The 23,520-nt window shown below is 42.2% G+C and overlaps 1 protein-coding gene across 2 annotated transcripts; it reads left to right on the forward strand.

The window, feature by feature from the left end:
- The first annotated feature begins 277 nt into the window (after window positions 1-277).
- GPRC5B (G protein-coupled receptor class C group 5 member B) lies at window positions 278-23,507 on the forward strand. Of its 2 annotated transcripts, XM_050968740.1 has the most exons (5): window positions 278-427; window positions 11,771-11,919; window positions 12,014-13,027; window positions 17,226-17,338; window positions 18,960-23,507. In XM_050968740.1, the coding sequence occupies exons 2-5, from the start codon at window positions 11,889-11,891 to the stop codon at window positions 19,002-19,004; spliced, it is 1,203 nt and encodes a 400-aa protein (XP_050824697.1). In that variant the 5' UTR covers window positions 278-427; window positions 11,771-11,888; the 3' UTR covers window positions 19,005-23,507. The 2 variants fall into 2 exon arrangements, with proteins under 2 accessions (XP_050824697.1, XP_050824698.1); XM_050968741.1 differs by lacking the exon at window positions 11,771-11,919.
- Window positions 23,508-23,520: the final 13 nt, after the last annotated feature.

Genomic DNA, 23,520 nt, shown 5'->3' on the forward strand with positions numbered 1-23,520 from the left:
GATGGGGGGGAGGGTGTCACTCCACAATGCATGTGTGTTACACACGTGTAGCGTGTGTCCTGTCCCGCTGCCCATGTGCCTAGCGCGGCTCCCGCTCCCACGAGCAGGAAGGCGCCGGAGGCCAGGACCTCCCTGTGGCGGGCCCAGCGGGGCTCGGACGCGCGGGGAGGGGGCCCAGCCCGGCCGGGAGGGGGCGGGGCAGCCGCCGGTGGGAGGGGAGCTGTCGCCCCGGCAGTACCGCAGCGGAGCTGTCAGCTGTGGCCAGAGCGCGCCGAGCCTCGCACTGTGCGCACTGCCGGGGCGGGCGCTGCTGCGCCCTGTGCACGGCGGGTCTCGGCGCTCGGCTGCCCACCCCGTCCCGGGGCAGAAATGGGACTTGCCTGCGGGCTGTGAAGGAGACCGTCCCCCGCCGCCGAGCGACCAGCGAGTGAGTGAATGCGGGCAGCTCCCCGCCACGGCAAGGAGGGCGAGCCCTGGGGGGCCGGGAAGGGAGGGGAGCGAGGGACTCGGGGGCGAGCCCTGGGGGGCCGGGAACGGAGGGGAGCGAGGGACTCGGGGGCGAGCCCTGGGGGGCCGGGAAGGGAGGGGAGCGAGAGACTCGGCGGCCGGGAACCGGAGGGGAGCTGGGGCGGGGAGCGAGGGACTCGGGGGCGAGCCCTGGGGGGCCGGGAAGGGAGGGGAGCGAGGGACTCGGGGGCCGGGAACCGGAGGGGAGCTGGGGCGGGGAGCGAGGGACTCGGGGGCGAGCCCTGGGGCTGCCGAGCATTGAAATTGGGGCGGGAGGGCGAGCCTCGGAAGTGGGGGGCGAGGGAACCGGGCGAGCCCTGGGGCGGGGGGCGAGCGAAGCGGCGAGCCCTGGGGCCGGGGAACCGGGCGCGCCCTGCGGCGGGGTAGCGGAGGGGGCCGGCGCACGGACTCGGGGGAGGAGGGGACAGACGGGGGCTGAGCAATGAGGCGTGTGGGGCTGCCCGAGGGACAGAGCAGCCCCTGCATGGTGGCGCATTCCCCATCCCAGCCCTCCCTGGCCAGGTCAGCCAGCGCCCTCGCGGCTGGGCTCCTGGTTGGTTGGTTTGTTTGGTGTGGGGGGGGTTAGAATATTTCAATCCTATCTGCAAAGAAACCCCCCTCCCACGACCTCCCGCGCGCTGCTGCAGCTCGTTTCGCCGGGAGCTGCTGCTAATACCCAGCCGCTTGCCGTGCAGCCCCCACCCCCCCGCCTTTGGCGCGGGTCACACGTTATCCGCGTGCGGGGAGAACACGCTGGTGGAAGGCAGATCTCCCGCTCCCGCTCCTCACGGGGGGGGGGGGACTCCATAGGGGCGTGTCGGCCCCGGGATTCCGCTTCCCGGCGTGGGCAGGGGCAGCTGCTGTTCCGTGCGGAACAGGGGACACAACGGAGCTACCCTGGGGCTGGAGCAAGGGAGGGCAAGAGCCTTGCTTGTGGGTTGCGGGAAATGAGCCTTGGTAATGGGGGGCGAGAACCACGATCGAGTGTCCTGCTGCAAGCGAGGGGCCGCAATGCACCTGAGTGGGGAGAAGAGCTGGATTTGTAGGTGGGTTACTGGAGCCCGACAGTATTTCTGGGGGGAAGCTGGCTCGCTCTCAACCCATGGCTGCTGGAACAGTGTGTATAGTGGGGGCGCAAAGAGCCATTGAAGCAAACTGCAGACCCTGTACATGATGGAAGAGACCCCGCTATCCCTAGTTCAAGCAAGACTAGAGACATAGCAGCTGAAGGGCCTGGGGATACAGGCTCGCTGGTACTTGGTACAGTGGAGCCTTTGGGGGTATGCTCAGGCTCCTGTTGTTTGGAGATGCCTAAACCTCAGGAAGACATTGCTCACTGTGTGTTGATTTAGCATTTACAGAGGAAGATATTTCACACGAAGGGGGCTCGCCCCACCCGCAGCCTGGCCACTTGATGGCTGGCCTGCAGCCCAGGTAGACCCCAAACACTCCTGATTGTAGGAGACAAACATGGCAGAACTGCAGCCCCTGCTTTCCTCTTCTGCGCCTCTGCAGCTCCAGCGGAATTAGCCTGGTGGCTGACAGCAGGCTGGAGATAGGACTATGAGGGGATTAGGCTGGATATAGGACAGGGAGGGGACCCGTGTGCAGCTCTGGGGGAGGCAGGAGCCTGAACTAGGGGGAAATAGTGCAAGAGTCTGGCACACTTGGGGTTGGGGGACAAAGGAAAAGAGGTTGGATCTAGGACGGAAAAAGCAGGCGGCTGCAAACAGAATTAAGGGGAAACTGGGGAGCAGGCAGCTGCCTATAAGACTAGGAGGACTGAGCTGCTTGGCTCCTCTTTAGGGCTCCATTCCCCTTGTGACCCAAGCACTTTGGATGCCACACCAGAGCCAGAAAAATCTTCCTGCTGCTCTGTGGCTTGCCTCCCGCTGGCAGCTGGAGGATAATCTTGTAAGGGATCTGGGTTGAAAGGGGGATGGCCCAGCGAAGAGCTTTTCCCATCACTGCCTTTGTTGGGGGGCCTCAGTAGTTTGTTTGGACCGTAGGAGTCCTGCTCAACTGGTGCAGCTAATTGTATGTGAACTGATACCTTGTGCATATTACAGTCTAGGACAGTGGCTCTAAACCTTTCTAGAGAACCATACTTCCTTCAGGAGGAGGATTTGTCTTGTGTACCCTCACCCCATATTTCACCTCAGACATAAAAACACAAGTGTCACAGCAAATTACTGAAAAATTGCTGATTTTCTCATTTACTATATTATAAAAAAATCAATTGAAATATAAATATTGCACTTACATTTCAGTGTATAGAGCAGTATAAACAAGTCCCAGTCTGTATGAAATGTTAGTTTGTACTGGGCTTTACTAGTGCTTTTTATGTAGCCTGTTGTAAAACTAGGCAACTATCTAGATGAGTTGATGTACCGCCTGGAAGACTTCTGCTTACCCGCACAGGTACACATACCCCTGGTTGAGAACCACTGGCCTAGGGCAGGGGTTGGGTGATTTGTTGTCCATTTAACAGAAAAGTCTCAAATGTCATGCCCTTAAACAGCCAAATGGGGACAGGGACTTAGTACTTCTTTGAACCCTTTGTTTACACCTGATCTAATGTTTATTAGAAAGATAACATGATTTCCTATGTCAAAGCACTTAGACTGTAAACCATTTCTGCAGTTTCTGTTCCTGTATGCATGGTATTTTACATGCAAGTTGGCTGTGATGTACTGTATTTGCATGTTGAAGGATTCTCCCCACTACATCAGACAAAATTGCAATTAATCTTTTTGTAATAGAGTGGAGAGAGAGAGAGTCCATGACTGAAGTTCTTACATTAATAGGGACATTCCTAGAAGTAAAAGCCAGCAAGAGAAGTGATCAAGTGCATAATCACTTTAATGCACAACCCAATGCTCCTTAGACCTTATAATTGCACATATCTAGACATAGATGTGAAGAATATGACTAAAAGGAATTCAGAATATCTAGAATATTAGAATGAATTTCAGTTATATTCAGCACTGCAAAAGTATTTTTAAGATACAACAAGTTATTCTACATATCCCATTTGTGAATGGAGTCAAATTCTGTAGCAGCTGAGGTGCTGAGCTCTAAAAAGCATTATGTTATTATGCAGAGTAAGACTAAATCACAGCCTCATTTTTGCATACATCCCTGAATCTCATCATTAATTATTATTCTGGAAATACATCTCTTCAGCAGTCTGATCTCAGCTTAGCTGTTGCTGCACTGTTATCAGTCCTGAAGCTTATTCCTGAGATCTGATAAAAGGACTGGGTACAAATCCTATGTTATGATTATTTCTAACTCATAAGCATCTTTACACAATGCTTCATGGTGGTGGAAGCATTTTCTTTGTAGCAAGTATCCATGACTAAAACTAATAATGAGGAAATCAACCCATGTGTCATGGGGCACACTCACCGCTTGCAGGACCTCCTGCTGGCCATTCTGGGGATTAGCTCTGCCCGCTCATGCTCTCCCTCTGGTGATGGCCTCTCAGTCTGCAGCCCTACTCACTCCCAGATCTGCAGTGTCCCCTTCGTGGCTTGGTCCTCCAGCCAGATCACTAAAGTCCTCCCCTTCCAGAGAAATCACAATCCTTCCTGACCAGCTAGCTGGCTGGCATCTTCAAAATCCTGCACAACTTCCCAGTGGCTGGTAGAAAAACCCTCTCTCTATACTATAACAAGCAGGCACTGTTCCTGTGCAGTCCTATCCCTTGCTGCTGTTTCCTTGGGCTTCGTACATCCCTGGTTCCTACCCTCTCTGGGTTTGCCAGCCTCAGATTCCCTACACTCAGGGAGTCACTGCAGTCTACTTCCCTACATACCCCTGTCCCCAGCCCCTTAACACACTACCCTCTCCCCAAGGAGTGACTGCCCTATTTCAGCAGTAGCCTTTCCCTGCAATAGCTATCCCTTTCTGTGGGCTGCTACCTGGCTGGATATAGGCCCTGCCTGTTCCTGAACAGCTGAGCCTGTTCCTCTAGTTAAGGCTTTCTTCTCCACCTCCACTCAACTTGGTTAATTGGCCCATCTGGCCTCCATTAACCCCTTCCACTCCTGTGTTGGGTGGACACCTCATCACCACCATGTAAGATAGAACAGGATTGGTAGCTGTACCACTAATGATTTTATATAGGATTCTTCCTGTTCAAATTTGGAGAAGTGGATGTTTTTACAAGGGTATCCTCACATGTAAAATGCACTGATTTTTAGACGTTTAAACAGTTTAATAACGGTACATTATATAACCATTTAATGTAGCTGAAAAACTTTATTCAGGTTGAGAAGTGTTGATGCAAGTTTTATTTTAAAAAAGTGCAGAACACCGTGGTATCTTTATGTGAGCTAGATTGCCAGATGCTCAGCTGAAGTCAGTGGAGCTGTGCAGATTTACATCAGCTAAGGATCTGGCTCAGCTACTTTAGCTGTAGAAGGTCAGCCTGATAGAGGCATTATTGTAAGATTCTTAAACGTGGCAAATTTTGGAAGATAGCTTTAAGCCCTTCAGTCTCCTTTTAGTTGTTTATAATTGTGCTTTGTAATTGCTGGAGTGGCTTGGTGTCCACCATTCCTCCTGTGAATCATATACCGAGGCCAGACTCTACTCCCAGTTAAAAACAAGAGAGTTAGTTTGGATGTGGGCTGGTGTAACTGAGATCTGGATATTCAAGCCACTCTGATTTTGTTTGTGTTGGGTTGCAGTTACTCTCTCGGAGAGGTATTGGAAATATATTTATTGAAGAGTCTAAAATATAGTGTACATATTTCTTTTTCAGGTGTCCAGGGTTCCATGCTGGGTTAGACTGATGGCATAAAATTTTATTTTGGGGAAGGGTTTGTTAAAAATAATTCTGCAATAGGTTTGCTTCTGTGCTATAACTGCCCCATTCAGAACTATTTTTCCTCAGGCTACTGTAACTGTGTTGGATACTCTGACACTGCCTGTGTCTATATTGGATGTATTTTTGAAATCTCCCAATGTTGCATAATTACTGATGTTGTTCACTCAGTAGTAGCAATGGCGGGAGCACTAATGTAGATAGTGCCCTATTTATTTTATTTTATTTTTTTAAACCTTGGGCTCCTATAACGCTGCTCAGAACAGGTCTACACTGGTGGTAGTGCAAGAGTGGAAAATTTTCCTCCAAAAGTCCAATGTAGACAAGGCCTGTTTGAGTCTGCCCTCTACTGCATGGTTGTAACACAGGTTGGTTTGGTTTATCCAGTGTGGACATGGTTTTTGTTCCTTCCAAAACAACCCTCTTGCCAAAAACATGTTTTAGACTTCCCATATGGACCCATCTGAACTACAAAAGAAAACAGGCTAGGACTCTGCCATGTCCCTATGCTATAACATAAATTTTTCTTGTCTGGCAGAACTCTGTAACAGTGTCAAGGACAACATTTTAGCTGAGGTTTTAGACTGATTATGAAATGCAGTTAAGGTCCATTCTACACTCTTAATTTGTAACAAGTTAGGGGCCAATTGTGTTGTAAACAGGTTAAATCAGGGGTTCTCAAATGAGGGATCAGGACCCCCCAGGGGGTCATGAGCTTATTACAGCGAGCTGTCAGCCTCCACCTCAAACCTCACTTTGCCTCCAGCATTTATAATGGTGTTAAATATATATAGTGTTTTTAATTTATAAGGGGGGGTTGCACTCAGTGGCTTGCTATGTGAAAGGTGTCACCAGTATACAAGTGTGAGAACCACTAGGTTAAATTGCATGATTGTGCTTACAAGGTAGACAAGTCCTTTGGCTGTAAGCATGTTTGGGAGTGCTTTTAGACACTGTTACAAGAAAGACCCAGTGTGGACAGGACATCTGATAGGACTCAAATACCATACGCTAATGCACAACTACAAAATGGAGACTAACTGGTTAGGCAGTAGTACTGCTGAAATGGATCTGGAGGTTATAGTGGATCACAAATTGAACATGAGCCAACAATGTGATGCATTTGCAAAACAGGCTAATATTCTAGGGTGTATTAAAAAGTGGTATATGTAAGACACAGGAAATAACTGTCCCATTCTACTTGGCACTGGTGAGGCATCAGCTGGAGTATTGTCCCCATTTTTGAGTGCTACACTTTAGGAAAGATGTGAACTAAATGGAAAGACTCCAGAGGACAGCAACAAAAATGATAAAATGTTTAGAAAACCTGACCTATGAGGAAAACTTCCAAAAACTGGGCATGTTTAGTCTTGAGAAAAGAAGACTGAATGGCGGACATGATAAGTCTTCAAATATGTTAAGGACTGTTACAAAAAGGATGGTGATCAATTGTTCTCCATATCTACTGAAGACAGGACAAGAAATAAACAACTTAATCTGCAGCAAGGGAGATTTAGGTTAGCTATTAGGAAATGCTTTCTAACCAGAAGGATAGCTGAAGCCTGCAATAGGCTTCCAAAAGAGGTTGTGGAATCAGTCATTGGAGGCTTTTGAGAACCAGTTAGACCGGGGTCTCAAACATGCAGCCCATGGGCCGCATGCGGCCCACCAGGTTATTTTCTGCAGCCCTTGAGCTCCTCGCGGCCCCCCCGCCCTCCACCAGCGTTTACCTAGAGCAGCTCCAGCCTGACATGCACCGGGGGCAGGGCAGGCTCCCCGCCTGCCTGCCCTGCCCCCGTGCCGCTCCGGGAAGCGGACAGAACCTGAGGGAGGAAAGGCGCAGGACTTTGTGTTGACATTGCTTCAGGCACTGCCCCCAGCAGCTCCCATTGGCCGCGGTTCCCCGTTCCTAGCCAATGAGAGATGCTGAGGGTGGTGCCTGAAGCAACAGCAACACCCACCTCTGTGACTTTCCTGACCCCCTGCCCTGAACCCCCGCCGCACTCCAATCCCCTGCCTTGACCCCTTGCCACACCCCTCCTGCACCCCACACCCCAACTCCCTGCCCTGAGCCCCCGCCACACCCCACATCCCTCCTGCACCCTCTGGGGGCAGGGAGGGGGCAGAGCTGGGGTGGGGATTTCAGGGAAGGAGTTGAAATGGGGGCAGGGAAGGGGTGGGAAGAGGTGGGGCCTCATGGAAGGGATGGAGTTGAGGCGGGGCCGAGGGCAGCGGGGGTGTCAGTAATGCGGCCCTTGGGCCAATGTACTAGTCCTCATGTGGCCCTTGTGGTCATTTGAGTTTGAGACCCCTGAGTTAGACAAACATCTGTTAGGAATGATGTTAGGAGTACTTGGTCCTGGCTCAGCTCAGGGGGCTGGACTAGATGACCTCTCCAGATCCCTTCTAGCCCTACATTTCTATGATGCTACAATACTGAAACTTGACATGAAAAAAACTCCCAGGAGCAATCCCAAACTTTTCCTTAGTTGCTGTTGTAAATATTATGGAGCTTTCTAAAGAGAAGAAATAAATATCTCCAAATTAGAACACAGCTCTCCCAAAAGTCACTACTTGAAAAACTCCCAGTAGAGTTTGATGAGACTGGCTTTTTCTGAGTTTGATTTTGCTGGAGACTTCCCTCTCCAAAGAAACCTACCCCTTCCTGTATGGGAGATAAGAATATCCAAATAGGAACAGGAAATAAATGATAGGCTGACAATATGACTGATTACCCATGGAGCACAATCTCCATGGAAACGGACTGTCCTAGAATAGCTCAATCACATGAGGATTACATGACATGAATAAAGTAGCCAGAACTGGAAAATCTCAGAATTGGAGATACTTGTATTTAATTCATTATCCTCAGGTCTTTGGAGAGCAACTAATCAACAAAGCTAGAATTGAAACCAATTTAGTATATGTGTATTCTAATTTGGATGCATTGAGATAATGCAAATTTAAAGTGATCTTAATTTAAAGGGCAGTTTATCATATTTTTTCCAAACCCAGCAGACTTCAACGTAAAGTGGAATCTGAACAATGATCCACATGATCCATTGCTTGAATTTAGTTCCTGTGGTTTCCAATATTGCACTGAATCCTTTAAAAGTGGATTTGCTCACTTTGTTATAAATGGGAGTTGAGGATGCTCAGCACTTCTTAGAATCAGGCCCTTTAAGAATTGTGTATTTCAGAACATGTTAACCAAGTGACTATGACTTTTGGCTTCTGGCAAAGTTAACTACAGTCGTATGTTTTCTGTGTTTTACTGTCTATTCATTATTCCACATGAATCTTTAATTACACCCTGGATTGTATTAATGCCTCCTCACCTTAGATATGGAAGCCTCTGATTTGCTATTGATCTATTTTCAAGTCCTGATTGGTAACCCTGCCTTTGATACTTATGTCTGCTGAATTTAAACTTGTAATTAAGTGGGTTTTAGTTCTATTTTTCAACCGAGTGTAGTGAACCCCAAAACGTGTTTCTTTCTCACTTTTGTATCACTGAGGACATGATCATTAATAGAGCCGTAACAAGGAATTTTTGCGCCTGAGGCAGGGGCCATTGGGTCCCTGAGTGCCTCTCAGAGAGAAGGACCCACTGCCGAATTGCCGCCGAAGAATGAATGAAGCGGTGGCGGGAATTCAGTGGCAGGTCCTTCCCTTCGAGATGAACTCAGGGACCCGTCCCCGAATTGCTGCCGAAGAAGCGGTGGTGGTAGAGCTGCCGCCGAAGTGCCGCTGATCGCAGTAGAACTGCGCCCCTCGGCTTTGCGCGCCCGAGGCAAGTGCCTCATTCACCTTGCCCTTGTTACGGCTCTGATCATTAAACACACATAACATTCTAGACTGTGATTCAAGACTACTCAGCAACCTAGAGTAGTCAATGTGCTATCACAATTGTTCAGGGACTGAGCCTACATCTCAAATGGAGTTGTATCTGGCCGACATTTGTTAGTGCCAGCTATTCTCCTTCCGACGTGGCTTGCTTCTAGAAGATGGTTTGAGACTGAACTGAATTCTCAAGACTAACAGGGTACACTGACACTAATGGATTATAGGCATGAAATACCCCACAGTCCCTGCCCCTGTATTTCATTCGCTGCAGTATTAGTTTAGTAGTGTTCTTTGCCGGATGTGTTTGGATATTTAGAAAAGCCCAACCAGATGCCTGATCCAGCAAACTTACTCTTGTGAATAGTGCTTACTCGGGTGAATAGTTCCATTGAAGTCAATGAGACTTTATTGTACAGACTACTCATCTGTGTAAGGGATTGTAAGACTGTAATTCAGAATAGGTCCCCTTTTGATTAATTCAGTTTTTATACTCCAGTGAATATATTCAGTGTAACAACTGTTCAATTTAAAAGTAAACCTAGTTTATTGGAGACTAAATTCCTCTGGTAAGGACTTGACTGGTCAAGTGAATGGGATAGGGGACTCAAACATTATAAAAAACAAACTTTGTATCAATCAATTTAAAAAAAAACACCACAACTGACAAATAATCAATAGCCCTGGTGGTGTTTCAATACATCATTACTCAAGTTAAGCACATTTGTATGATATCAGCAGTTTAGGAACGTATCACAGAATGATGGAGGTAACCTGTTATTCCAATGAGCATGTTAAGATAGTTGTACACTTTGTTTTGTTTGTCCAAACCATATTATTTAATTGTAACCACATTACTGTTTCAAATTAATTTTTTACATTAAGTATTTCTTATTTATAGTACAGATGAATAGAAAAAGCATTGTGCTTCTGTATTAGTATATTTACTCTCCTGGTACATCAAATAGAAAATGTTGTTATTCAAAATCTTTGATCTTAGCAGAGACCTGAAATGGACATTGTTAATGACTCAGGGTAGTGGAACGAACAACATTAGTTTTTAAAACTACTTGATATGTCCACGCTTACAGCTTTGATCATTACAGTAGCATAATATAAACTGAGAAATCACAGCTCTTACCTTTAGTAATCACACGCTGTTGTAGTCTGATAATAGAAATAGTTATTGCAGTAGTAGAATTAAAAAATATATAACTTTGATCATTATGTTCAATTTGATAACATTTTGTAGTTACATTAGTCCTTTTCCAAGTCATGTCAACTTATTTTCAGGTCTTCAACTAGCTGTATTTCTGATCTGCAAAGTATCTGTACAGATTTGCCAGTTTGGGACTGTTTGCCTGATTCTTAGGAAATCTATCTTTATCAATAGCTTCTTTTTTCCCTTGATGTACATGTTCAGTGTGCCACATGGTGATATGCTGGTGCACAAGTAATGCAATAGCTTACATTTATGTAGTGCTTTTATACCAAAGGATCTCAAAATACTATGGGCTTATCCTTCAAATGCTTGGTCACATGAATTGCCCTTATCACATTAATAATGCCACTGAAATCAACAGGGCTATTCCTGTGAGGTAATCAAGCTTCATATATGATCCATATTGGACACATTTTACCCAGCCATTGATGTACAGCCATCACTGGGATGGAATACATGTATTAAGTGACATATGAAGACTTTTAAAAAACAATTATTTTGCTTTAAGAAGGCATGAAAATGAAGACCACTGTTTCTCTAAAACTGCAGGGAGAATTTAGAGAGGCAACATGTAACTAAAGGGAATTAGAAACTTTTGGTTTTACTGGTGCATTTGTGTGTAATATGACTGGATATGTTGTCTTCCTAGAGAATTTAAAAGTTGTTTACTTTGAGGATGCAGAGACCACAATGTTCCATTTTTATTGTTTCTCTTGTTGAGTGGCTTTATATTTGCTAAGGACAATGACTCATTCTTTGTTCAGTTGATTAATAATGTTGCATGTGTGCAATGTACTTCTGCCACAGATAACTTTTGTGGTTAAGCATTCCCGGCAGTAAATGCAGAAGATCTCAGGATGGGAAGGCAGGGGAAGGAATATTGTGTGAGGAGATAGAAACTGAGCTGAATGAAATTTTAACCCTACACGAACGAACATGAAGAAAAAGTGTTTTGTTTTAAATGCAAACCTTCTGTTCCTTATATAAACAGTAATGATAGAGCAAATAACTGGATCTGATTTTACCTTAGACCCCCTCTGAAATGGGGGTAATTCCATGGACGGTAATGGTTTTACACAGGTGTAAAATCAGTAGTCTGATTCTGGTATCACTTATATTGATATTGAAATCAGGCCGTGTATAAATTACACTTCCTGTTAAATAAACACATTTCATTCTCATCTTCTCTATTACATTTGATTACTAAATAAACACAGGTACTTTATCATTCATTGCTTCATAAATAATTTGTTTCAGCAATAATAAAGGTTGTATCTGAGGTTGAATCCAAGTCCTACATTTGGAAATGTCTTCACATTATGTAAAAACAAAAAGGGAATCATTTTAAATTCTGAATCCAACAGGACAATAGCTTTTATGGCTTAGGAAAGTAGCTGAAGCTGAAAATCCAGTGCAAATAAAAGTAAACGTGTTCCTTGACATGAACAATTGGAACAAACTACTTCCCATGGTGTGCAAGCTATGCTTCCAGTTAAAATGAGATCTCGAAAAGGTACTGTGTAGTGAATAATGTTTTCTAAGGAAAAGCTTAAGCACAGTCAGCTTAAAACAAACAATTATTTTGTCACTTTATCTTATTGTCTCAGACAGAAAAATGAAAACCCACCCAGCCATTGTTTTCCTCCTCCTCTTCGTCATCAGTTATGGCTCTTCTGAAAACTCAAGCACGTCCAGAGGGTGTGGACTGGATCTTCTCCCCCAGTATATTTATCTGTGTGACCTGGATGCTATTTGGGGAATAGTAGTGGAGGCAGTTGCTGGAGCAGGAGTGCTGACGACATTGCTGTTGATGCTGATTTTGCTAGTGAGGTTGCCATTCATCAAGGACAAAGAGAAGAAGAGCTCATTGGGAATGCATTTCCTCTTTCTCTTTGGGACACTAGGACTGTTTGGGCTGACTTTTGCATTCATCATACAGGAAGATGAAACAGTATGTTCCACTCGAAGGTTTCTGTGGGGCGTTATCTTTGCGTTGTGCTTCTCCTGTTTGCTAGCTCAAGCCTGGAGATTACGTAGACTAGTTCGACATGGTAAAAGTCCATCTGGCTGGCATCTAGCTGGCATGGCAATCTGTCTTATGCTGGTCCAGGTCATTATTGCAACGGAGTGGCTAATACTGACAGTTGTGAGAGATAAGAAGCTGGCCTGCAATTATGAGCCAGTGGATTTTGTTATGGCTTTGATTTATATTATGTTCTTGATGATGGTTACCATGGGAGTCTCTCTGTTCACCCTGTGTGGAAAGTTTAAGAAGTGGAAGAAAAATGGAGGATGCCTCATTATAACAATTTTTTTCTCAATTCTGATTTGGGTAGCTTGGATAACTATGTATCTGTTTGGCAATACTGAACTGAGGAAAAAAGACAAATGGAATGACCCCACTCTTGCCATTGCACTGGTGTCCAGTGGTTGGGTGTTCGTTATTTTTCACGCTATCCCAGAAGTTCATTGCACCATTCTTCCATCACAGCAAGAAAACACACCCAATTATTTTGATACTTCACAACCAAGAATGCGTGAAACTGCTTTTGAGGAAGATATACAACTTCCTCGGAGCTACATGGAAAACAAAGCCTTTTCAATGGATGAACATAATGCAGGTAAGATTTTACTGTATAAAGGACCCATACTGTCTAGTAGTAAGAAAGAGAAGAAAATGTATACATTTGCTCAAAGATATTTGTTCTAGTGTATTTGGTTTGTGACAGAGCTTGTTCAAAATGCTAATTTCCCCCCCCCCCACAGAGTTTTTTTGTTTTTTTTTCCAAAATTTCCCATGAAACGTAATTATTTTTGAGGTGTTTCAAAAACTGTAAACTGAAAAATTCCGGAAGTGTGTGAGTGGTTTTTTTGTTTGTTATCTGAATGGTGGGCTTTGTTTGAAATAAATTCTTTTAGTTTTCAAGGAAGATTCAAATGAAAGGCAAATATTCCATTTTCATTTGGAAAGAAAAAGGGCACTTTCTGCTGAAAAAAATTTCAGTAGAAAATTTGTAATTAGCTCTAATTGTAAAAATTAAGCTACAAGTAAAATATTTTCCTAATAATACGACCTGAAGTTCACAAGAGGAAATTGGATTTATTCATGCTTCTTGCTCGCTCAGCCTGATTTTTTTTCTCATTTATACCAGTGTAAATAAGTAATAACTCTATTGAGATCAAAAACCTTTCTTTGCTTGTGTCAAAAACACTTGACTAGCAAGGGCTGAGTGCATGGCGTGCTCAGCATTCTTGGGCCACAAAATAACTGATCATATATTAAATGTATACCTTCTTTCACAGAAATGGGTCCCAAAGCTCTTTTCTGATACTATATAAATAATGTGCCTGGTGCTTTACAAACAAGTATAAAGACAAAGGCTCTGTCCTGCAATGTTTACATTCTGGATAGAAAATATGTAGACAAAGGATGAAAAGCAACTGAACGGATGCTCTACAAACTGTACTCACAATGTTTGAAGAAGTTGCTTTGTTTGTCACAAAATGCAACTGGGGTGAAATAGGGCGACTGTGTAATGATGTACAACACCATTAATGCAACATTTTAGGTGACAGGAAATGAAGAACAACAGATCCAGTTGAAATCACAGTGCAATTGGCCTTCAATGACTATTCAAGGGGCCAGCAAAAGTTGGTTGCCTAGCAGAGACAATCAGAAGCTAAAACCCGAACAACATTCTAGTGGAAAGGACACAGGGATACTTATGCGACTACTTATGGCAGAGAGCTGCCTGATGGAAGTCCTTAGCGCAGTTTTCGTTCTAGCTGGGTAAGAAGTGGGTTGTATATTTTTAAGGAACCAGCAGCAGACAGTGTCATCGCTGTTCTTAGGTTTCCTTATAGTTAAAGACACTAAGCATTTTGGACCTGATTTCCCCCCCAACACACACATACACAGCCTATTTTATACTGGGGTAACTAGAATTACTTCAGTGGAGTTAGAGACTAATGTAGACATAAAAGAACACAGAATTGGGCTGTTTTAAATAGAGAGATGATGATATTACTGTATTATGATTCTCTAAACAAAAGCTCACTGTTGTAATGATTGATTTGTCTCTGATATTTACATGGTGAGGAGTTGTAAACTTTTTAAATCTTCCAAATATACATACTTTTAAAATGGGCCTTTATCTCTGTTTAGAGATTCTAACATAGATCAGCCAAGCTGATCCCTATTTCTAAATAGTTTTTTATTCATATCCATGCTTGATATTTTTAATGGAGATTGTTGCAATCTGCTTTGGACTGTGTGTTTCCTTAGTAAAATAGTTATATGCATCATTTTTCCCCCCTAGAATAATTAAATTGCTTTATTTACTATAGCCTAAGTTGCACAGTGGTGTTTTAAAATTTGGCATTGTATTTGCAATGCAATCTTGTTAGGGAGGTAACTAGATTTTCCCATCTGATATCCCTGGTATTAGTTGTTATGATGAAAAACAAATGTATGTTTGTGTCCTGTGGAGGAGGTAAAGCTCTCTCTTCACTAGAAACATAGTAGCTGCATTGCTTCAGTGTAGCACTCACTACAGTGAGGGGACGGGTGACAGCTATCCTTTTTAATGTAGACCTGGCCTAAGGGTCACCTTGGAAGAGTATCTTGCATATATGTGTGTTATGAGAATGTTGGTAAAATACTTAAAATTTACACAAAACAGACAATGTTGATGAACTCCCAACACTTCCAGCAAGTGAAATGTATGGGAACAGAGGTACTCCTATAAGGCACACAGGATTTGGTTCTTACCTAAGTTTCCCAGACAATTTTAGGTGTTTAATCTACAACTTGCCTATTGTTTTTAAAGTTTCTCCTCTGTTGTGTTAAAGACATACAGACCAAATGATTAGACAAATGCACAAAACAAGCTGTAAATGTTATAGTAATTTAGGAATTACTTGCAGTAATAGATGTTTAAAAAAATTCAGCCAGCAACATGCAATTTAATTTGACATTTTCTTGTTAAGATTTATTTGCAAATAGATATACGAATTACACCTCTACCCCGATATAACACAAATTCAGATATAACACAGTAAAACAGCGCTCCGATACATCAAAGCAAGTTCAATATAACGCGGTTTCACCTATAACACAGTAAGATTTTTTGGCTCCCAAGGACAGTGTTATATCAGGGTAGAGGTATGTGTATATATAGGCAGTAAAATAGATACGCAATACCTTAATTTCAAATGGTACACTGTAATCATCTGAAACTATTTCTTAGCCCATAGTAAATGCCAGTGTAACCATTTATGCTAAATATTGAGAGAAGGCCAATTTATATATTAAAAAAAGGTGTATTACTGATCGTGAGAGGGACATGTTTAAAGGGATGTCTTAAATATTGACCTGTGAGTAACATAATAATACGTAGTATTTAAATAGTGCTTTTCATCCATCCTTTTTAAAGTGCTTTCCAGAGGAGGTAAGTATCATTAAAAAGTAAATTTCACCTGTGTATGTTTGCAGGGTCAGGGCCTAAAATTATGTGTAATAAACTATTGTATGGTAAAAGATCAATATTGATCTTAATCTCTGTGCACAACTCCTTTTGATAGGAGTAGCAATAGTAGAATGACCAGACAGCAAGTGTGAAAAATCAGGATGGGGGTGTGTGTGGGTAATAGGAACCTATATAAGAGACCCAAAAATCAGGACTGTCCCTATAAAACTGGGACATCTGGTCATCCTAAGCAGTAGACTGAGGGCAGTACACAGCCCTATGAATTATGATCAATTTTAAGTCTTGCTGTACACAGGGAGTGAAATTCTAGCTCCAGCGAAGTCAATGGCAAAACTCCCATTGACTTCACTGGGGCCAGGATCTTACCCATTGACTCTAGAATTGTAACGTGATTTAAATGTAAGAGAGAAATTCTAGTTCATGAGTGGCTGAAACAGGCATGTTTTGATCTACAACCTCATACCTATCAATAATAATAATGAGGTGTAGAACAACTGTGATGACGCAGTTTGCATATACAAATGAAGGCATATTGTCTGGCTGCAGCTGAGTTCAGTGAAGCCTATTGTTCATCTCTGAACTAATCAGATAGCATATACAAATCTCTGCTGCCTGACTGGCTCAGAGGTAAATATCCACACCTCTTAACTTCATCTCTCATTTAACATGTAAATATTAAAAGAAGAAAAATGATGCATTAAAATTCACTACTGTCATAATGGAGAGGCTACCAGATATTTCTGATATAAACAGCATTTTATCTTTTGATTCAAGAAGCCTTCATGATCAACCTATTCAAAAACAATATTCATGTAATATTTCTAGTTTCTCAGAGTAACTATAGGAGATATTTGGAAAATCATTATGCATTAGGCACTCTGAAATAATGCTCAGGGAGTTGTGTTTACTGGCTCAAACAATATTTTGCATGTCTTTTTTTCTGAATATGAAAAGATGCAGAAATGTTGTTTTACTTTACCCCTTAGTGCGTGCAGACTGAAGGATACCTGATGGGAGAAACTAATGAAAAAACACATCAGCAGTTAGAATTTAGCTCCCAGTTATTTCTTCTTTTTCTGTTTCTTTAATTTAAAAGTAAACTCAAAGATGCAACCGAAAATGTATAAACATAACGACAGAGGCAGAGTAAAACTGAGGGACGAAATCATGGCTTTAAGTCAATGGCAAAACTACCTCTGACTTCAGTGGAATCCGGATTTCACCCTAGATCACGCTTGCAATTTTTAAAAATAGGTGTTCTTCCGACACATGAAAAGAAGGGTTTGATTTGTTTGCATGAGAATAAAACTGTCTCTTATTCTAAACACAGCTTTAAGAACGGCAGGATTTCGCAATGGCAGCTTGGGAAGCCGACCTAGTGCTCCGTTTAGAAGCAATGTTTATCAGCCAACTGAGATGGCAGTTGTGCTCAATGGTGGGACTGTAAGTATAAAACGGTGATAATGTACAAGTCTTGGGTACATAGTGGAGAATGTGCAACTGCTACTTATTGAATGACTTGAGTTTAGACTGCTTGTTTGTATGAAAGAAAACACTATCAATGAAATCTCTAGCAGCAAGTATGCATGTCATGCTTCCATTCCCCTCTTGAGATTATTCAATTAAAAAAATTTTGCACTTCTTTACTTGGCCATTCAGTTTAGATTGAATGAACCAAGTTTTCTGCTGACTATCCATGTCCAGGACCTCCTTTGGACGAATGTAATAAAGTGACAGTCTGATTTCTGCACCATTCTGCAAGTTACACTTTTGGTTACAGTCCAGTGTATTCTTTGGCATAAGAATCTTTGCTGCAGATAGCTGATATCACATTTTCACTTTCCTTGTAAAAATCTATATTTTTTTCACTATATAGTGAACACCAATTTGAGTTGTACTATCCTTGGAAAGAAATATATAAAAGAGGGGTATGTAAAATAACTTTATGGTAATGTGAATTAATTTTCCTCTCAAACAATGGTGTGGCATGCTATTATTTGATACATATACTGTTATTCAAGGTCATTGCAAGAATGGCTTAGAGATCTGATGCCAAACAGCCTCTTTAAATTTCATTCCCCTTGTGTGTATAATTTGCACTTGAGGAATTGCATATAGCTCTCTCCTCTCATTAAGAAAAGGAGAATTTTCATTCCCACATTTTCATGCATACCTACATGCTTCTTAAAAATTTACTCATGGGCTGGTTTACACTCACGTAAGTTGGGTTTTCATTATTTTAAATCATGAGCTGATTCCATAACTCAACCTACACATTAAAAAAAACGCACAAGGAAGCTGATCTGACTGAAGGTTTTTTTATTAAGTAAGTAGAGTTTGGATTTATTATAGGGAACAAGAATTATTAGACCTCAGGATTTTCCTTTCCTGGTTAGTACTTTGAATGATACATCCATCATTCAAAAGTGATGCAAATGAACGTATTCCTTGCTCTCAGAATAACTTACAGGGCCCATAATGAGCATCATACTTTTGAGTGCCTGCATTAATCCACCCCAATATTCCCTTATACCAGAATAAGCAGCTCAGGGAAGAGGCAGCTTAAGGATAAAGGGTTACAGAGATTTTCTTGGGGTAGGCACAAAGTTTGTTCCTGGAGAATAATTGCACATACGGTAGTTAAAGATGATTACCTTAGACAGTAAAGAAAAATAGACTAACAAACATCTCTACCTCGATATAACGCTGTCCTCGGGGGCCAAAAAAATCTTACCGTGTTATAGGTGAAACCGCGTTATACTGAACTTGCTTTGATCCACCAGAGTGCACATCCTGCCCCCCCGGAGCACTGCTTTACCGCCTTATATCCGAATTCGTGTTATATCGGGTCACGTTATAGCGAGGTAGAGGTGTATATACATATTTGTCCCTTTATTTTGTGGTGAGGTTCATATATTACACAAACTGAAGATAAGCTTTGCTGTACCTTTTGTTGTAGAGCTGATAATGCTATTAGTACTAGACATGTAATGTAGCATATGTTAATGCTGATTTCTGAATAGTCTGGAACTCTCAGTTACGGGTTTATTATCCTTATTTGCAGATACCAACTGCTCCGCCAAGTTACACTGGAAGACACCTCTGGTGAAAGGCTATAGGTTCTAGAGATAAGAATCTTTGTTACAAATGTTATTCCCTGGCAGTGTGTCTTTCTAAGGGAGGAATCAATAATACCACAGCAAAGCAGCCAGACATCCAGGAGCTTTGGAATCCTTGAGAGGATTTTATGTAAATGTGAATACTGTTAAACTGATGAGCTAATCACAAAAACAAAACTCTGCAAAATTCAAGATTAATTTAAAATAGAAATAGGCACACTTTGAAATGGAAGAGAGGACACTGAGCATTCTTAAATGTGAGATATAACCTGTCTGTAACTAGTGTGCGAGGCAAGCCTGATTTTGGTTGGTTTCCAGCTGTTTGCAAAAGAAACAACCCCCTCTCCCACCCCAGCTGTCCCGTACCAACTTAATCCATGCTGCCATAAGAGATTGCCACTACAGTGTGAACGTATGCAGGGTTTCTTCCTACTTTTTTTTTTTCTCTCTCTTCGGTTCAAGTGTCTTGAAGTGTCTTGGTTGCTCCATTATCCATCTCTGTGTAAAGGTCATCTAGGGTCAAGCATCATCAGTCTCTGGCAACTAAATTACCATTTCTCAACAATGAGACGGGGAAATAAGTATCCGATTTGGTTTTGGTGAAAGGAAATGACTGTGTATGCTTCATGCAACTTTGTCAAGCAACATTTATGAAGAGTGAAGGTAGAGGCAGATTACCTCAGCAATGTAGAATCAGACACTGCAGTTCAAGGTGCCCTGTTGATGCAGTCTCACTCCAGAGTACAGACAAACAACCACATGTTCTCAAACCCTTGAGAATTTTTTTTACGCATGTACACTTGGGGACACTAAGTCAAATTATGGAGGGACAAGCTTCAGCAAAGGCTTTTAGCTGAGGGGAGAATGTGGCTTGGGGTTGCCAAAAGGAGTCCCATAGGACGATGGATTAAAGGAAACCTACTGTATTACAAAGAACTTAGTTTGTGTTCTGATGGCTGATCCTGTAAGGTGCCAAGCAAAAACTCAAAGGGATAGGAAGGTATTCATCACCTTCCAGGAGGAGCTTGGTAACTTGCGGGATTGGACCCTCTCTTCCTACTGTTGGAACTGGTGCTGAAACCCCTGATCATGGGAGTAGCCCTATTGACTGGAATTGTTTGTGCATCTTAATGTATTTGTGTCTTTTAATGCATAGCTAGTAGTCTCTCCACTCTGGAGGTTCAGGGTTTTGTGTGTTTTGGAGTTGGGATAAGGTAGACTCTTTACCAAGGCTTATCTAGGCTATGTAACAAGTTCTTACTGCCCATTATTCTTGCCATGGTTTTCGTTACTTTAAAGCCAATCATTCCTTTATTATTTAGCATTTAATACATATCAAACATTGAAAGCATCATTGTATCCTCATTATTTGGTCAACATTACTCCTAGCTTTCCTAGATACTAAAAGCAACTGTTTTTACATGAGGGTGTGGGTTATGTATAAGGGTAAAATTTTGCATATGTTGTAATAAATATATATATATATATTCTATTTTCAAATGAAAAATAAAATATACAAAGAAAACTGAATAGCTCAGTAGCTTCACAGAAGGACACTATTTGCTGCATACTGCAAAAAGAAAAATAAGTTGTTTTATTTTTTTTAAAAGGCTCCCTGTTTCTTCATGTACCTCATTTCTACGTAAACAGACCTAATCCTGTAGCCTTATACTCACATGAATAGGCCCTATTGACATCAGTCGGTCTACTCACAGGTGTAAGGGCTGCAGGATCAGACCCTAAGCATTACACACAAGATATATTTTGCCATTCTTGCCATGATCACCTTATAGGGTTTTATTTCTAACAGCCCTTCTGGTTCAGGAACCATACTTTTCTGTCATGCATGATTAAAGGAACATGTTAGATCCATGTCTGATGTTCCCAATAAAGGCAAAAATGGAAGCATGTGCTTGCTTTTAAGGAAAAAAAAAATGGTTTTAGTCTCCTGTTTAGTTAACTATATTACTCAGTTTCTTAGACAGACTAGAGGTGGATATTGCATGCTATCCAGTAATCTAGAAGTACCTCTAGCTGTTAAAGTCGTGATCAGATAAAATGATATTTTTGATAATTAATGGTTACTATCCCAGAAACTGCATAATTTGGAGTAATATAAAACCTAGTGGTGATGTGTATCTGCAAAAGTTTCATTTTAAATCTTCAATTTAAAAAATGTTAAATTATCTGAAAAAGTTCTTTATTGTAAAAATGTATAAGATGACCATGGCATAAATGGGAGGGCAGCTTTCTTTTAAGAGATTTATCATGCTACAGCTGAGAAGTATACATTCAGTACTATACACATTTTATAAAACCTTGGATAAATTTTTTCCAGGATAATTATTTTGTAAACATTTGCGTGGTGTTCAGTTTTCTAGATGGGACTGGATTAACAAAGTAAGGGCCTAGTCCTGCTCCATAGGAAGTCAGTAGGAGTTTGAGGCCCTAAGCGCAGACCATGCCAGATCCTGCAAACCTTTGCTCATGTAATTAGTCTAGGGTTGCCAAGCCTCCAGGATTGGCCTGGAGTCTCCCGGAATTGACATCAATCTCCAGGTGAATATTGAAAGCAATCCAGGAGCTTTTAAAAGGATATTTTAAGAAAATGACATTACAGTGGAGAGTGGGGGGTGAGGAGGAGGAGGAAGGAAATCTGGAATAGCTTCAGTCAGAGTTGGCAACCTTAAATTAGGCTTTGTCTACACTACCAAGTTTTGTTGACAAAACAAATCGCCAAAGAGTGTTCACACTTGCTCCCTCTGTTGACAGATCATGTCCACATTGTGGGCACCATCATCAACAGCGTGAGCAATGCACTGTGGGTATGTATCCCACAGTGCAGTGTTGTGGAAAGGTGGAGCTGATTGCTGCACATCATGGGAGGATTCCCTCTGAGTTCTCCCTCAGCAGCTGGGAGCGGCATCGTGAGTAGCTCTGTGAGCTCTCCATGCTGAGGAATGTCAAAGCAATGCAGCAGTCTCTCCTCTTCCCCTCCCTGCAACAGTGACTGCCTGCTCCTGTGTTCCTAGTGCAGGGCAGAACGGGCATATTCCGATGATTTGCTCTTTGTTCCTCACAGGGAGCAGCACACTTCCCACAACTTTGAAAGTGAAGAGGCGCATGCTTGCAGGGCAGCAGAGATCAAAACACTGAGCAGAACGATCAGGGCAGGCATTGTGGGATACTGGTGGATGCCAGTTCTGCCAACAAAACAAACAGCAGTTTCTACACTGGCTCTTCGTCAACAATAAAGGGAGGGGAAAGGAAAAACCTCTCTCTCTTAGGGATGGAAGCTTTTTGTCACCAAAACGGGGAGTATTTCCCAAAAAAAAGGTCGCATTGCAGTGTGTACGCTCTCTCTGTTTTGTTGCCTAAATGCAGTTTTTGGCAACAAAACTTGGTAGTGTAGACAAAGCCTCAGTTCCATTGAATGGTCATGTGAGTTAGGACTGTTCACATTAGTAATAGCATGCAGGATTGGGTCTGCAATTTGGAGTGGCGGAGGTGTGTTAATTGATTAGAAGAAGAAGTTTATTCATTTTCCAATTCACACAACTAGAATAAGCAACTTATTTTTGCCATTTGATAGTCTAATGCCAAATAATGTGTGACTGAAGGCACCTTTGTGTTAATTTATTTTTATTAATGTAAACAAGTTGTTTACTTCTGCCTTTTAGAATGTAGAGCATCTGTGATCAAAGTACTACACAACTGTAAACAAATCTTTCAGGATTGTTATAAATTAGCTTTTATACTATCAAAGCTACTATGTTGTCCCTTTTAAAATTAATAACGGTTATTTCCTTCTGGCCTCTCACCTATACAGAAAAATGAAATCCTAAAACATTTTAAAACTTTGTTACAGAAAACATTTCTGTAGGAAGTGGCTTCTATTCAATGGCCAGAAAGCAGTTCACAGCCATACATTAAGACCCAGTCTTACCTGGGGTGGGAGTTGAAGGTGCTTACCACCTCCCAAGAGAAGTATCGCACCTTATAGGATGGAGCTCTAAGTGCACACAGTTGTTTCTATAAATAAGGTAGATGTCAACTGTTGCAGAGCTAGCTAGTTTGTATTTAGTATCAGACAGGTGTCATGGTTGGCTATGTTTGAGTTTGATGCCTTGGGTCTAACCAAAGGCTGTGCAAGAGGGAGCACTGTAACTTTTATAATTAAACAATTGGACTATTCTACCAGCTTACAAGATTACCCAGCAGGTGCTTTTTATTAATTGAGGAGAGCTAATGCTCATTTTTGATAGATTATATATTTATTAAATGTATTAATGTGTGTTTTATAACGTACCTTTTTTCCCGCTGGTTGTTGCATACGGATATCTTAAGTACACCTCTGAAGGATTTTCAAGACAATCAATGTGTACCATAATGACTGTATATAAGTATACAAAATTAAAAAGGTTGTAAAGCATGGGCAAATGTTTTATTTTCAAAATACTGTTCTTAACAAAAAATAAAGGCATTACTATTTACTTACAAGGTTTG

The sequence above is a fragment of the Gopherus flavomarginatus genome, chromosome 9, assembly GCF_025201925.1.
Source record: "Gopherus flavomarginatus isolate rGopFla2 chromosome 9, rGopFla2.mat.asm, whole genome shotgun sequence".
Taxonomy (NCBI): domain Eukaryota; kingdom Metazoa; phylum Chordata; order Testudines; family Testudinidae; genus Gopherus; species Gopherus flavomarginatus.